Genomic DNA, 15,322 nt, shown 5'->3' with positions numbered 1-15,322 from the left:
AATATACTGCAAATGTTGCAGAAAATGTGGTATGCAGCGATGCAAAAGTATTGTGCTCTAAGTATGTATACACACGACACCAGTACATAAAGTATCAGTTGACTAAATGAAAGAAGTTGAGAACCACAGTTGTCTTATAATTATCAAATTGTACAATACAGATCTTTATGAAAGTTTTCTATGCTTGTTGTGCAAATTCCTTTCATTGTTTAAAATCCATAATATTCTTCTAGGACGTATCATTTCTACAAAGAAAGCAGAACTCAATATGATCTTGGACCAATTCAATATTGAGGTATGTTTCGTTTTCAATTCATGACCTTTGTCTTAATGAAAATAAGCCTGTATTGTGCTGTCAGCGATTTCATGATATGAATGAGCTCATATCATTTTCTCCTCTCATCTACTTTAATAGATATTTTAAACTGTCTATTGTAAAATAGCAAAAAGAAGAATTTGAAATGAGCAAGTTAGGTGTTTGTATGACAATACCAACAGTAATTTCTAATATATGGTGAAAGGCTGCAGATATTATTCATAGGATATACTGCACAGAAACAGGCCATGCTGGCGTTTATGCTCTACTCGAGCCTCCTCCCGTCTTTCCTCATCTAACTCGTATCAGCATAACCCTTTATTCCCTTCTCCCTCACATGGTTATCTAGCCTCCCCTTTAATGCATCTATGCTATTTGATTCAACTATTCTCTGTGGTAAAGAAGATTCTTCTGAATTTCCTATTTGATTTCTTGTTGACTATCTTATATTGATGGCCCCTTGTTATGCTCTTCCCCACAAGTGGAAACACTCTTTCTGTATTTCCTCTTTCATAATTTTAAAGACCTCTATTCGGTCACCCCTCAGCCTTCATTTTTCAAGTGAAATCATCCTTTTCTGACATGCATACCCTCACATTTCTGGTATCATCCTTGTAAATCTTCTTTGCATCCTCTCCAGTGCCTCAATATCCTTTTTATAATATGGCAACCAGAATTGTAAGCAGTACTCCCAAGTGTGGTCTATCCAAGTTTCGATACAAGTTCAGCATGATTTCACTACTTCTCAATTCTATCCCTCTAGAAAAAAACCCTAGTGCTTTGTTTGCTTTTTTAAATCTGTTATCTCTTCCCTAGATTCTTTTAAAATGCATGGATGTAATCCATGCTGACCACGTATTTTTTCCAGCTTTGAATTTAATTAGTTTATTTAATATATTTCCTCTCTTTATTTTTAATGCAGTTTTTTCATTGCTAATCTCATGACCCAATGTCATGTCCATCTGTTCTATCTCCCTGATAAATACTAAAGACAAGTAATTATTTAACATTTCTGCCATTTCTCTATCACTGCCTGTTGTATTATCCTGTCCATCCCTCAGTGGCCCTATTCCCATCCTGACCTTCCAATTTTTATATTTGTGCCTGTAAAATATTTTACTATTTTGTTTTATGTTCCTTGATAACTTAATTTCATAGTTCCTCTTTGCCTTCCTAATAGTTTTTTTGAATTCTCTCCTAATCTCTTCGTATTCTCCCTCATCATGTTCTCCCCTGCTGTCCATGTGCTTAATGTATGCCTCTTTCCTTACCCTCAGTTTTTCCCTTATGGCTTTATTCATCCATGGTGTCTCACTACCCCAAACATTTGGGTATGAATTGACAGCCAGAAAATAGTTGGGATTTATGACTTTCAAAAACTGTACAAGCTTTGGTCAGCATTTTTTTTACACGAATGCTGTGAAACCTGCCCTGCAATATATAAGGAGCTGAATCCACAGCTGCAAGAGTGTAGAGTAATAGACAATTTTGGTTGCTTGAAGAAGTTCTGTATTCTAAATATAGCAAAGGCTGACTTGAAGTCAATAAAATCCTGTGTAATTACGTGTAGCCAGACAATCAGAATTGCTGCTTATTTCAAACAGCTGGGATTGTCGAATTACATTTTAAAAAGTGGGAGGATGTAGTCCCAAATGTGCCATAAGATTGTCATGCTCCATCTCACTATCAACAAGCTCCCCGCTGGAGTGAATCTAAACTATAGAACCAATGGAAACCTGTTCAACCTACGTCGCCTCCAGGCTAGATCTAAGGTTGTCCCATCCTTCATCATCGGACTACCGTACACGGATGATGCTTGCGTCTGCGCACACTCAGAGGCTGAACTCCAAGCCATCGTCAGCACCTTTACCGAGGCGTACGAAAGCATGGGCCTTATGCTAAACATCCCCAAGACAAAGGTCCTTCACCAACCTGACCCCATCCCCCCCGCCCTCTTCCCCGCCCCCCCGTTCCCCCCCCACCCCCCGGCCGGGTCATCAAAATCCACAGCTCGGCCTTGGAAAACGTGGACCATTTTCAGGAGCCTACTATCAGCAAGGGCAGACATCGATGACGATGTCCAACACCACCTCCAGTGTGCCAGCGCAGCCTTCGGTCGCCTGAGGAAGAGAGTGTTTGAAGACCAGGACCTCAAATCTGACCTCAAGCTTATGGCCTACAGGGCAGTAGTGATACCTGCCCTCCTATATGGCTCAGATACGTGGACTATATACAGCAGACACCTCAAAGCGCTGGAGAAGTGCCACCAGTGCTGGCTGCACAAGATCCTGCAAATCCACTGGGAGAATAGATGCACCAAAGTCAGTGTCCTCACCGAGGCCAACATCCCCATTATCAAAGCGATGACCACACTCGACCAGCTCCATTGGGCGAGCCACATTGTCCGCATGCCCGATATGAGACTCCCTAAGCAAGTGCTCTACTCAGAACTCCTACACGGCAAGCGAGCCCCAGGTGGGCAGAGGAAACACTTCAAGGACACCCTCAAAGCCTCCTTGATAAAGTGTAACATCCCCACCGGTACCTGGGAATCCCTGGCCCAAGACCGCCCAAAGTGGAGGAAGAGCATCCGGGAGAGCGCTGAGCACCTTGAGTCTCGTCGCCGAGAGCATACAGAAACCAAGTACATACAGCGGAAGGAGCGTGCAGCAAACCAGACTCCCCATCCACCCTTTCCTTCAACCACTGCCTGCCCCACCTGTGACAGAGACTGTAATTCCCACATTGGACTGTACAGCCACCTGAGAACTCACTTTTAGAGGGGAAGCAAATCTTCCTCGATTTCGAGGGACTGTCTGTGATAGTAAGAGAGTTACGGATGAGGAGGGCCATTCAACCCATCTAAATTCATCCATCCAGCGAGATCCTAAGCACTGTTTTGACTATGTAGTTCAACAAGATAATGGGACTAAAGACAGATAAATTCCCTGGACCTGATGGCTTGCATCCTAGGGTCTTAAGAGAAGCAGCAGCAGGGATTGTGGAGGCATCGGTTGTAATTTACCAAAATTCCTTGGATTCTGGGGCGGTCCCAGTAGTTTGGAAAACTGCAAATGTAACGCCCCTATTTAAAAAAGGAGGCAGACAAAAGCAGGAAACTATAGACCAGTTAGCCTAATATATCTGGTTGGGAAAATGGTGGAGTCCATTATTAAAGAAGCAGTAGCAGGGCATTTGGAAAAGCAGAATTTAGTCAGGCAGAGTCGGCATGGATTTATGTAGGGGAAGTCATGTTTGACAAATTTGCTGGAATTCTTTGAGGATGTAACAAACAAGGTGGATAAAGGGGAACTAGTGGATGTGGTGTATTTGGATTTTCAGAAGGCATTTGACAAGGTGCTACATAAAAGGTTACTGCACAAGATAAAAGTTCACAGGGTTGGGGGTAATATATTAGCATGGATAGAGGATTGGTTAACGAACAGAAAACAGAGAATCGGGATAAATGGCTCATTCTCTGTTGGCAACCAGTAACTAGTGGGGTGCCGCAGGGATCAGTGCTGGGACCCTAACTATTTACAATCTATATTAACGACTTGGAAGAAGGGACTGAGTGTAATATAGCCGAGTTTGCTGACGATACAAAGATGGTAGGAAAAGCAATGTGTGAAGAGGACACACAAAATCTGCAAAAGGACATAGACAGGCTAAATGAGTGGGGAAAAATTTGGCAGATGGAGTATAATTTTGGAAAGTGTGAGGTCAGGCACTTTAGCAGAAAAAAAATCAGAGAGCAAGTTATTATTTAAATGGAGAAAGATTGCAAAGTGCTGCAGTACAGCAGGACCTGGGGGTACTTGTGCATGAAACACAAAAAGATAGTATGCAGGTACAGCAAGTGATCAGGAATCTTGGCCTTTATTGCAAACAGGATGGAGTATAAAAGCAGGGAACGCTTGCTACAGTTATACAGGGTATTGGTGAGGCCACACCTAGAATACTGCGTGCAGTTTTGATTTCTATATTTACGAAAGGATATTCTTGCTTTGGATACAGTTCAGAGAAGGTTCACTAGATTGATTCCGGAGATGAGGGGGTTGACTTATGAGGAAAGGTTGAGTAGGTTGTGTCGCTACTCATTGGAATTGAGAAGAATGAGAGGTGATCTTATCGAAATGTATAAGATTATGAGGGGGCAGAAAGGATGTTTCCACTGATGGAGACAAGAACTCAAGGGCATGATCTTAGAATAAGGGGCCGCCCATTTAAAACTGAGATGAGGAGAAATTTCTTCTCTGAGGGTTGTAAATCTGTGGAATTTGCTGCCTAGAACATAAGAACATAAGAATTAGGAACAGGAGTAGGCCATCTAGCCCCTCGAGCCTGCTTCGCCATTCAATAAGATCATGGCTGATCTGGCCGTGGACTCAGCTCCACTTACCTGCCCGCTGTCCAGAACCGGGCTATGATGGAATGTAAGAAAGCAATCTTCTTATTGGTGACACAATATGACACTCTTATAAATCTGCTTGTGCCTGACGAGCCAAAGGACACAATGCTTAAAGAGATTTTAACGAAGCTGGAGCAGCACTATAACCCCAAACCATTAGAAATTGCTGAGAGCTATCGTTTCAGGATTCGGAATCAAAAGGCTGATGTAAGTATCAGTGATTACATCGTAGTATTAAAAAAGCTATCGATGCACTGTCATTTTGGAAACTTTCAAAACCGAGCATTATGGGATCATTTTGTTTGTGGGGTGAAAAATGATGCGATCAGAAGGAAGTTATTGACGACGGATGACTTGACTTTTGAGATTGATTGTCAGACAGCGAGGTCGATGGGCATGGCCGAACAATATTCCCGTGAATTAAATAATAATTCCGGTCGTCAGTCAACCGAGGTAAATCACGGTGGGGGACCAAAGTCTCAGAAATTGGAAATTCTAACAGAGCCTCGAAGTCGTGCTATAGGTGCTGGGACAACACATTGCTCAAAGTTGTCCATACGTGAAGGCAGAGTGTTTCTTTTGCAGAAAGACTGGGCATCTTGCGAAGGCATGCCGATTGAAGGGTAAACCAGCTTTTAAAGCTATGAGTCCAGGGTTCAAAGTTATGAGTAGAAATCCCAAGAGACTACATAGCCCGGAAGAACAACAACAGGACGAGGAGATTTTAGAGTTACACGTCATCAGGAGCACGAGGTTAACGGACAGCGATTCGGAAAGCATCAAAATCCACATAGATGTTGTGGGATTCAAGATATCAATGGAAATTGACACGGGTGCATCCGTGAGTGTAGTACCGGAGTCACAATATCGCGACAAATTGCCTGATTTTCAACTGGAGAAATCCAAGATAGAGCTGCGAGGCTACTCTCTAGAAGGTTCTAGAGGAGAGAAAATTCCTGTGGTAGGTCGTATCACCGTACCGGTGAAATATAAAGATCAATTTCAGAACTTGCCTCTAATAGTAGTAAAAGGAGACAAGCCTGCCTTACGAGGAAGAAATTGGTTGAGCTCACTGAAGCTGGATTGGAGTAAGATTTTCTGTATGGAAGCGAAATTTTCATCAACAGATGAGGTTATCAAGCAGTATCCGAAGGTATTCTGCGAAACGGGCAGTCCGATCCAAGGCTTCAAGGCGAGTGTCAGGGTACAGAAGGACGATAGATTGGTTTACTACAAGCCACGTTCTGTACCATATGCACTCAAGGAAAAAGTTGAGCAAGAACTCACAAAACTGGAGACTGAGAACATTATTTGTAAGATAGAATCGATGTAATTGGGCTACACCCATTGTTGTTGTACCTAAGTCCGATGGTAAGGTAAGATTGTGTGGATTATAAAGTAACCATAAACCAGGTTCTAGAGGGTAATGTCCCCAATACATTGCCAAATATAGAAGATTTGTTCACAACACTGACAGGTGGTCAGATCTTCTCAAAACTGGATCTTACGAATGCCTACTTACAGCTTGAACTGGATGAGGAGTCCAAGTCATGTTTGACTATAAATACTCTTCTAGGCCTATATCAATTTAATAGGCCACCTTTGGAGTGTCTTCCGCCCCTGCCATATTCCAAGGGGTGATGAACCAGATTTTGCAAGGTATTGAAGGGGTAGTATGTTATTTGGATGACATACTAATTTCAGCACCAAATAGGCAAATTCATAATAACATATTGAATGAAGTTCTCAAACGGCTAGAGAAGCACAGAGTACGAGTGTCTGCTCGTAAGTGTGAGTTATTTAAAAACTCAGTGGAGTACTTAGGGTACAGAGTCGACAAAGATGGTTTACATCTAACCATGGAAAAATTGGATGCGCTCAGAAATGCACCCACTCCCAGGAATGTTACTGAACTTCGTTCATTCTTGGGTCTTTTGAACTATTATGGGAAGTTCCTACCAAATTTGGCTACAGTATTACATCCATTGAATGAACTCTTGAAAAAACAGGTCCATTGGAAGTGGTCAAAAGATTGCGATACAGCATTCAAGGAGTGTAAAAGCAAATTGGTAGAGAGCACCATGTTAGTTCACTATGACATTTCTAAGGAGATTAAGCTAGCATGTGATGCCTCTCCATATGGAGTTGGGGAAGTGATCTCTCATGTATTACGTAGTGGGGAGGAGAGACCAATTGCTTTTGCTTCACGCACTCTCAGTGCCAGTGAGAGTAATTATGCGCAAATTGAAAGGAAAGCTTTGGCATTAATTTTTGGGGTCAAGAAGTTTCACAAATACTTGTATGGTCGTAAGTTTACCATCGTTATGGACCATAAGCCCCTAACAGCAATCCTCCATCCAAAGTCCCCAGTTCCAACATTAGCTGCAGCCCGAATGCAGAGATGGGCTTTGATTTTGTCAGCATATACATATGATATTGAACACAGACGATCAGCTGATCACAGTAATGCTGATACAATGTCTAGATTGCCTTCCCCATCACAAGTTACACCCGATAGGGAAGAAGTGTTTTATTTTTCATACATTGATGAACTGCCAGTCATAGCTGAAGAGATTGGTAGAGCAACCAAACGTGACCCAGTGATGTCAAAGGTGTATGATTATATTGCAAATGAATGGCCAAACCAGGTAACAGACAAAGATACACATCCATTCTTCATTCGTAGGAATGAATTATCAGTCGATAAAGATTATATCATGTGGGGTGCAAGAGTGGTTATACCAAATAAATTCAGGTCCAAATTATTTGGAGACCTCCATGACCAGCACCTGGGAATGTGCTTGACCAAGAGTTTTGCACGCAGTTATTTATGGTGGCCAGGTCTTGATAAAGATATAGAGTACATCATGAGTCATTGTACGACATGTCAATCGGTAAGTAGGCAACCACCACCAGTACCATTACAGCCATGGAAATGGCCTCCCAGGGTGTGGCAAAGGCTACATAATTGATTTTGCTGAGTTAGAAGGACAACAATTGTTCATTGTGATTGATACCCATTCGAAGTGGGTTGAGGTGTTTCCAATGTGGAAAATAACAACAAGTAAAACATTGGACATTTTGCGAAAATTATTTTCTTCATTTGGCCTACCTGAAGAGATTGTTTCGGATAATGGACCACAATTTCGTTCAGAAGAATTTGCACAATTCACGAGCAAAAATAATGTGAAACATACCAAGGTTCCATCATACCATCCTGCTTCGAATGGTGCAGCAGAGCACACTGTACAAATTTTAAAATGTGCCCTCATAAAACAAATATTAGATCCTAATCCAAGGAAACGACAGTTGTCATTGGATCACAAATTGGCTAATTTTTTGATTATATATCGAAATACTCCTCATAGAGCTACTGGTAGAAGACCAGCAGAGTTGTTTCTCAAACGACAACCTCGAACCAGATTCTCTTTGTTAAAGCCACATTTGGCACAGTCCGTAGAAGAGGCACAATTAAGACAGAAAGAGAATCATGTTAGAGGTAGAGTAAAAAGAGATGTGTGAAATTAAACCAGAAGGTGAGAGTGAAGAACCATCACCATAAATGGTTAAAGTGGTTACCAGGAAGAGTGGTGAAGATATGTGGTCCTCGCACATATTTGGTAAAGATGTTTGATAATGGACAGGTTAGATTTGTTCATATTGATCATATTATACCTACAGACATGGAAGGAGTTGAAGGTGGGAATGATTCAATTATTTCTGACTCATCATATAGTTTTGATACACCAGTAGCAAATCCTAAATCCAATGTACCGGAAACAAATCCAGGAGAGAATCAGAATGAAAGTCTGAGTCCGAGTCAGGAAAACAAAGAGCCTGAAGTTAGTGAGTTCAAATGAAAATCAAGGAAATTCTGTGGAGGAAAACGTTCCTCAGGATGAGCCTCGAATGAGTTTAGATTCGATACCATGTTTGGAAAGTTCTGTTCGAGAGCGAAGGTATCCTCTTCGAAACCGAAAACAAGTGGTAAAGTTAAATTTGTAAATATGGAAAAAAATAAGTTTATATCCTGTGTTATATATAAACAGGAAAATTATGTATGATGTTTGTTAAATAACTTCTTCATTAAGGAGGGAGAAGTGTAATGTCTGTAAGCTTGTAATGTTTGTAGCTCCACACTGTGAATGTGGACGTAATGTGTACTGCAAGTGCAGGGTTAATAATAAACAGAACCATGCAGATTTACGGAGAGAGCTTGCGAGAGAGCTGCCTGCCATGTTAGGAGCTGTGTGTGCTTGTGCTCTGTGAATATATAACAATAACATACCAATTTTTTTTCTAATAAAAGGCATTCTACTTTATCTGTACTATCTTGCCAAGCTTAATAGTTGCTGGATAGAATGTGCTGTTTTACTGCCTACAAATTATCTTAGCAATGCAGTAACTTCCAGCTGTCTCAGTATTCACAGTCTTTGCAACTGCGAAGTAGACAGTGTCTTTAAGTTTGGGCTCACATACATTTACAATTTCAAACATCTTATGTCATTGTTAGAGACACCTGATTATCTAAGGTGTCATTCTATTCAATTCACACAGCGTGGAGGGAAAGAGACAGGCTGATTCCTAAAAGCCTCCTGATCTCATGAAAGGGAAAAGCTTGAGCCAGCTTTGCCTTGAAAGGTTAAGCTGGTGTAAATGGCCTTCTGTTTTGGAATCCATGTTTAGAGAGAAAGTGAGTTCCATCTTTTTGCTTTCATATATCCAGAAGTGCAAGGAAATATATGTATTCATACTGTGAGAACTGTATTGTTCATACAAATATCTTTTCTAAATAAATCACTTATTGAAGCCCATGTATCATTGCAATAAAGTGCATTTTCAATCTGCCTTCATTAAAGAGAGGGGCATTCATGTGACAACATATGGTGTATTCCAGTAGCTGATATACAGTGAAAGTTTCTTTGTTATAATCCCTCAGTAATGCTATTGTTTACCTGGATACAGGGCAGAATTAGATGCACTCCAGATCGTAAGGGACATGTGGTCTGCTTATTGGAGTGACTGATGACGCTGAACCGAAGAGGATGTCTAGTGTAAAAAAACAAATTGTAAAGTGTCGTTAAGCAGAGCATGCAATGTTACAGTTCACACAAAATGCACAAAGTGCAGAAGGCTGAGAGGAAGGGCCAAGATGTATTTCACATTAGATGACTTAATAACAAGGTCCAACCAGAAATAAATACCAAGACTGGATAGAAAATCTTTTCTGATGGTTGGTGAGCCTGCAGAAATATGTGGAGAAATTATTCTAGATCAGTAATGACAAGTTGCAGGTTGCCTGTGGCCTAATGCATGATCCAGTAGTCTGGTTCAGCAGTGGGTTGTCAACTCTGCATTCGAGCTGCTACATATGACAAAACTATCTGGAAGAGAATTCCATTGACACAAAAACCTCTAGGAAGCTTTGCTATTTTTTATGGGCTGTTTAGATTGATAAAGAATGTTGAATTCAGCATCTATCTAATGTCACCGATTTGCAGATATGTAAACTTACGAAGCATTGCAAAGCAGTAATCATTTAGTCTCCATTGCACTGAAAGCTGAATGTTGTCTGTTAATGTATCTAAATAGAAGCTTACAATAGAGTGCATCATAACTAGCAGGATACTCCTGGGTGAGTTGAAAGATGTTACATTTCATTAAGTAGTTATATGCAAGTTTACAATGGTTTCTCATTTCTTTTGCTGTAACAAAATATTGTGGAGAATTAGATTATGCAAAAGACAAGTACTTTGTGAGCATGCATTATAGGGCCCAAGTTTCCACAAGAAAAAAAATGGGCGCCCCTCCGAGCTGGGCGCCCGTTTTTCGCGCCTAAAACGGCGCCTAAAAAAATCCTCGGTATTCTCCACCTACTTACAGGTCCTGTGGCACTCGGCGCAGCCAGCACGAGCTGTGGAGGGGGCGGAGCCAGGTCCCGGCGCTGAAAACAGTGCCGGGACCTCTGCACATGCACGCTACAGTCGGCACGCAAGTGCAGTAGCTCCAGGCGCCGAACTGTGTGGGAGGGGCCCGAAGCACGCAGCCCCGAGCCCTGGCCCAATGGCCTCACTGGGGCTGCGTGAATAAGGCTCCTCCCACGGCCAGCTCCTGCTCCCCGCCCCCGACAAGACCCGACACTCGATTCCCCCCCCCCACCCGCCGACCAGACCCGACCCGACACCCGCTCCCCACACCCCCCCCCGCCCCGACCCGAGACCCGCTCTCTTCCCCCCCCCCCCCCCCCCCCGCCGACCAGACACCCTCTCCCCCTGACCCGAGACCCGCTCCCCCCGTCCCGACCCGACACCCGCTCCCCCCCCCGGACCCGAGACCCGCTCCCCCCCCCCCCCCCGCCCCGACCCGACTCCCGACCCGACCCGAGACCCGCTCCCCCCCCCCCCCCCCGACTGACCCGACCCACGCTCCTGTTCCCCGACCCGACGCCCCCCCTCTCTCTCCCTCCCTCTCTCTCTCTCTCTCCCCCTCCCTCTCCCCCTCTCTCTCCCTCCTCCCTCTCTCTCCCCCTCTCCCTCTCTCCCCCCCTCCCCCTCCCCCTCCCCCCCTCTCCCTCCCCCTCTCTCTCCCCCTCTCCCTCTCTCCCCCCCTCCCCCTCCCCCCCTCTCCCTCCCCCCCTCTCTCTCTCTCTCTCTCTCTCTCTCTCTCACCCTCCCCCTCTCTCCCCCTCCCGCTCAGCGGCACGAACAGCTGCAGAATTCTCCCTGGCTGAAGCACTTTCACACAGGTAGGAAGATGGTTTATTTAATCTTTTCTTGGCTTATAAATGTTTATTCAGGTTGGATTTATTTGTATAATATTTGTAGAAGTATAAATAAGGATTTATTGTCAAATTTAATGAGTTCCCTTCCCCCCACCTCGTTCTGGACGCCTAATTTGTAACCTACGCCTGATTTTTTAATGTGTAGGACAGATTTTTTCAGTTCTACAAAAATCTTCACTGGCTCCATTCTACTTTAGTTTGGAGTACATTTTCACTGTGGAAACTTTCAAATCAGGCGTCAGTGGCCAGACACGCCCCCTTTTGAAGAAAAAATTATGTTCTAAACTAGAACGGTTCTACCTGACTAGAACTGCAGAAAAAAAAATGTCCGTTCTCCACCAGTTGCTCCTAAAAATCAGGCGCGAATCATGTGGAAACTTGGGCCCATTGTGTCTGACTTGGCTTTGTAGTTAAGCTGTGCACACTATTTACTAAGGCAATTTTATTGCTATACAGGTGGATAATCCAGTGTCCATTTTAAAACAAGAAATGAGTAAACTTTTATTGCAATCCAAAAGTGGAGCAGATAAATATAAGGTAAGCTATGCTGTATATATGGCAGTAATGTGTTACAGCTGAAAATACAACCACAGTTTTTGTAATTCAGTGCAATGCACACTATTCAATCTTACAACCATGACTGCAATAAGTCTGTTTACCCTATTAATGTGGGTGATGCTACCTGCAATGAAAAAAGTAGAATGGTATTTGTTAATGTTCTACTTTGAGAAGAGTTACCTGTTAATTCGGACTGAACTGAATTGTATTTTTAGTTGACTTGCTTTTGCGGCAAGATGTGTAGTGTAGTTGATAATGGCCACGATCATATTAATTTCCAAACTAATGTAGGCAGATATATTAAATGTATCGCCTTTTGAGAACTGAAAGCTTCTGGTTTGTATGTGTACACATGATCTGTACCACAAGACATCCAGAGCAGTTTTCTATATGCTGTTAACATTGAATGCAATGCAAGTATATTTACAACTATGGAGCTGCTGTTTTCTTTCTTGAAGGAATTAGCTTCTTGCTGGGATACTGTTCCACAGGCTCCAGTCATTCTTCAGTATCTCAACTAAGTAGATATTATTCACATGTGAGTGTTCACAGGCTGTGTGGACAGTGTGAGGGAGCAATAAAGGAGGGAGAAAGAGAGAGAATCTGGAATGCACTGCCTGAAAGGGTGGTGAAGGCAGACACAATCATTGCTTTCAAAAGGGAGTGAGATAAGTATCTGAAGGAAAATAAATTGCAGGGCTACGGGGAAATCGCAGGGAAATGGGACTAGCTGAAGTGCTCTTGCAGAGAACCGGCACGGGCTCGATGGGCCGAATGGCCACCTTCTGTGCTGTAACCATTCTATGATTCATTGAACCTGTTCTCATCTTCTGTACACACCCACACATTTGCAGCAGAGGCTTCAGGAGAATAATTGAGAAGTAGATCCTCCTTTTATCAGAGATGATGGGGACGACAGTGCTGTTAGGTTAAGATGAGCTAACTCAGTACATTCAGAGAATTGAATGTTTAATAATTTATTCATATAAAAGGGGTCAGAGGGTCTAGTAAGAAGGAGAAACTGAGGGAAATCCTTATTGGTCGGGAAATTGTGTTGGGGAAGTTAATGTGATTGAAGGCCGATAAATCCCCAGGGCCTGATGGACTGCATCCTAGAGTACTTAAAGAGGTGGCCTTGGAAATAGCGGATGCATTGACAGTCATTTTCCAACATTCCATTGACTCTGAATCAGTTCCTATGGAGTGGAGGGTAGCCAATGTAACCCCACTTTTTAAAAAAGGAGGGAGAGAGAAAACAGGGAAATATAGACCGGTCAGCCTGACATCGATAGTGGGTAAAATTATCGAATCAATGATTAAGGATGTCATAGCAGCGCATTTGGAAAGATGTGACATGATAGGTCCAAGTCAGCATGGATTTGTGAAAGGGAAATCATGCTTGACAAATCTTCTGGAATTTTTTGAGGATGTTTCCAGTAGAGTGGACAAGGGAGAACCAGTTGATGTGGTGTATTTGGACTTTCAGAAGGCTTTCGACAAGGTCCCACACAAGAGATTAATGTGCAAAGTTAAAGCACATGGGATTGGGGGTAGTGTGCTGACGTGGATTGGGAACTGGTTGGCAGACAGGAAGCAAAGAGTAGGAGTAAATGGGTACTTTTCAGAATGGCAGGCAGTGACTAGTGGGGTACCGCAAGGTTCTGTGCTGGGGCCCCAGCTGTGTACATTAATGATTTAGATGAGGGGATTAAATGTAGTATCTCCAAATTTGCAGATGACACTAAGTTGGGTGGCAGTGTGAGCTGCGAGGAGGATGCTCTGAGGTTGCAGAGTGACTTGGATAGGTTAGGTGAGTGGGCAAATGCATGGCAGATGAAGTATAATGTGAATAAATATGAGGTTATCCACTTTGGTGGTAAAAACAAGAGAGACAGACTCTTATCTGAATGGTGACAGATTAGGAAAAGGGGAGGTGCAACGAGATCTGGGTGTCATGGTACATCAGTCATTGAAGGTTGGCATGCAGGTACAGCAGGCGGTTAAGAAAGCAAATGGCATGTCGGCCTTCATAGCGAGGGGAGTACAGGGGCAGGGAGGTGTTCATAGCGAGGGGAGTACAGGGGCAGGGAGGTGTTACTACAGTTGTATAGGGCCTTGGTGAGGCCACACCTGGAGTATTGTGTACAGTTTTGGTCTCCTAACTTGAGGAAGGACATTCTTGCTATTGAGGAAGTGCAGCGAAGGTTCACCAGACTGATTCCCGGGATGGCGGGACTGACATATCAAGAAAGACTGGATCAACTGGGCTTGTATTCACTGGAGTTCAGAAGAATGAGAGGGGATCTCATAGAAACGTTTAAAATTCTGACGAATTTAGACAGGTTAGATGCAGGAAGAATGTTCCCAATGTTGGGGAAGTCCAGAACCAGGGGTCACAGTCTAAGGATAAGGGGTAAGCCATTTAGGACCGAGATGAGGAGAAACTTCTTCACCCAGAGAGTGGTGAACCTGTGGAATTCTCTACCACAGAAAGTTGTTGAGGCCAATTCACTAAATATATTCAAAAAGGAGTTGGATGTAGTCCTTACTACTAGGGGGATCAAAGGGTATGGCGAGAAAGCAGGAATGGGGTACTGAAGTTGCATGTTCAGCCATAAACTCATTGAATGGCGGTGCAGGCTCGAAGGGCCGAATGGCCTACTCCTGCACCTATTTTCTATGTTTCTATGTGCTGTGAAGTTGTAATCAGAAGTTTTGACAATGTTTCAGGATACCCAAAGCTAAAATAACTAGATTTATTTAACCAATGGAATTACATCATCTCTTCTTGTTGTCCTAAAACAAAGTTGCAGCATCTAAGCAGGAATTGCTCTTTTTTGAAAAAAGACGTCTCTAATTTTTTTAAGTTCTTCATGAAAGCTACTCAACTGGAACAGATGCGAGAAGATTATTCCCAAATAATGCAGATGAAGACAATAACAAAGGACAAGATTCAAAAACAGGATGAAGTAAGTAGTAGAAGAACTATATATAACTCCGTTTCAGATGTTGTCCACAAATGTTGGACCAGTCAAGTCTAACACCACAGACTTGTTTTTGGCTCCATTGCACCGTTGGGCATTATGCAGCATAAAATGGTTGGACAGCATTCCTTCACCAAACATTTCTTTTCTTCAGTGCCAAAGACAACTCCCAGAAGTAAGCCCTTGCTCCCTACAAATGAGAGTGCGACTTTAGAGGCACAATGTTTGGTACCATAGAGAAACTCTTGTCACTGTAATTAGGTCACAGGATT

General features: G+C 43.0%; 1 protein-coding gene across 3 annotated transcripts in view; it reads left to right on the top strand.

The window, feature by feature from the left end:
* Nucleotides 1-15,322, top strand: part of LOC139267157 (structural maintenance of chromosomes protein 6-like) — a 177,131-nt gene that overhangs the window by 84,803 nt on the left and 77,006 nt on the right. For all 3 annotated transcript variants that reach the window (XM_070885036.1, XM_070885037.1, XM_070885039.1), the window contains 3 exons: nt 234-295; nt 11,965-12,045; nt 14,934-15,035. In XM_070885036.1, coding sequence (XP_070741137.1) covers nt 234-295; nt 11,965-12,045; nt 14,934-15,035 — 245 coding nt within the window. The remainder of the gene's footprint in view (nt 1-233; nt 296-11,964; nt 12,046-14,933; nt 15,036-15,322) is intronic.

The sequence above is a fragment of the Pristiophorus japonicus genome, chromosome 7 (assembly GCF_044704955.1).
Source record: "Pristiophorus japonicus isolate sPriJap1 chromosome 7, sPriJap1.hap1, whole genome shotgun sequence".
NCBI lineage: Eukaryota > Metazoa > Chordata > Chondrichthyes > Pristiophoridae > Pristiophorus > Pristiophorus japonicus.
This window is presented reverse-complemented; position numbering and strand designations above follow the sequence as displayed.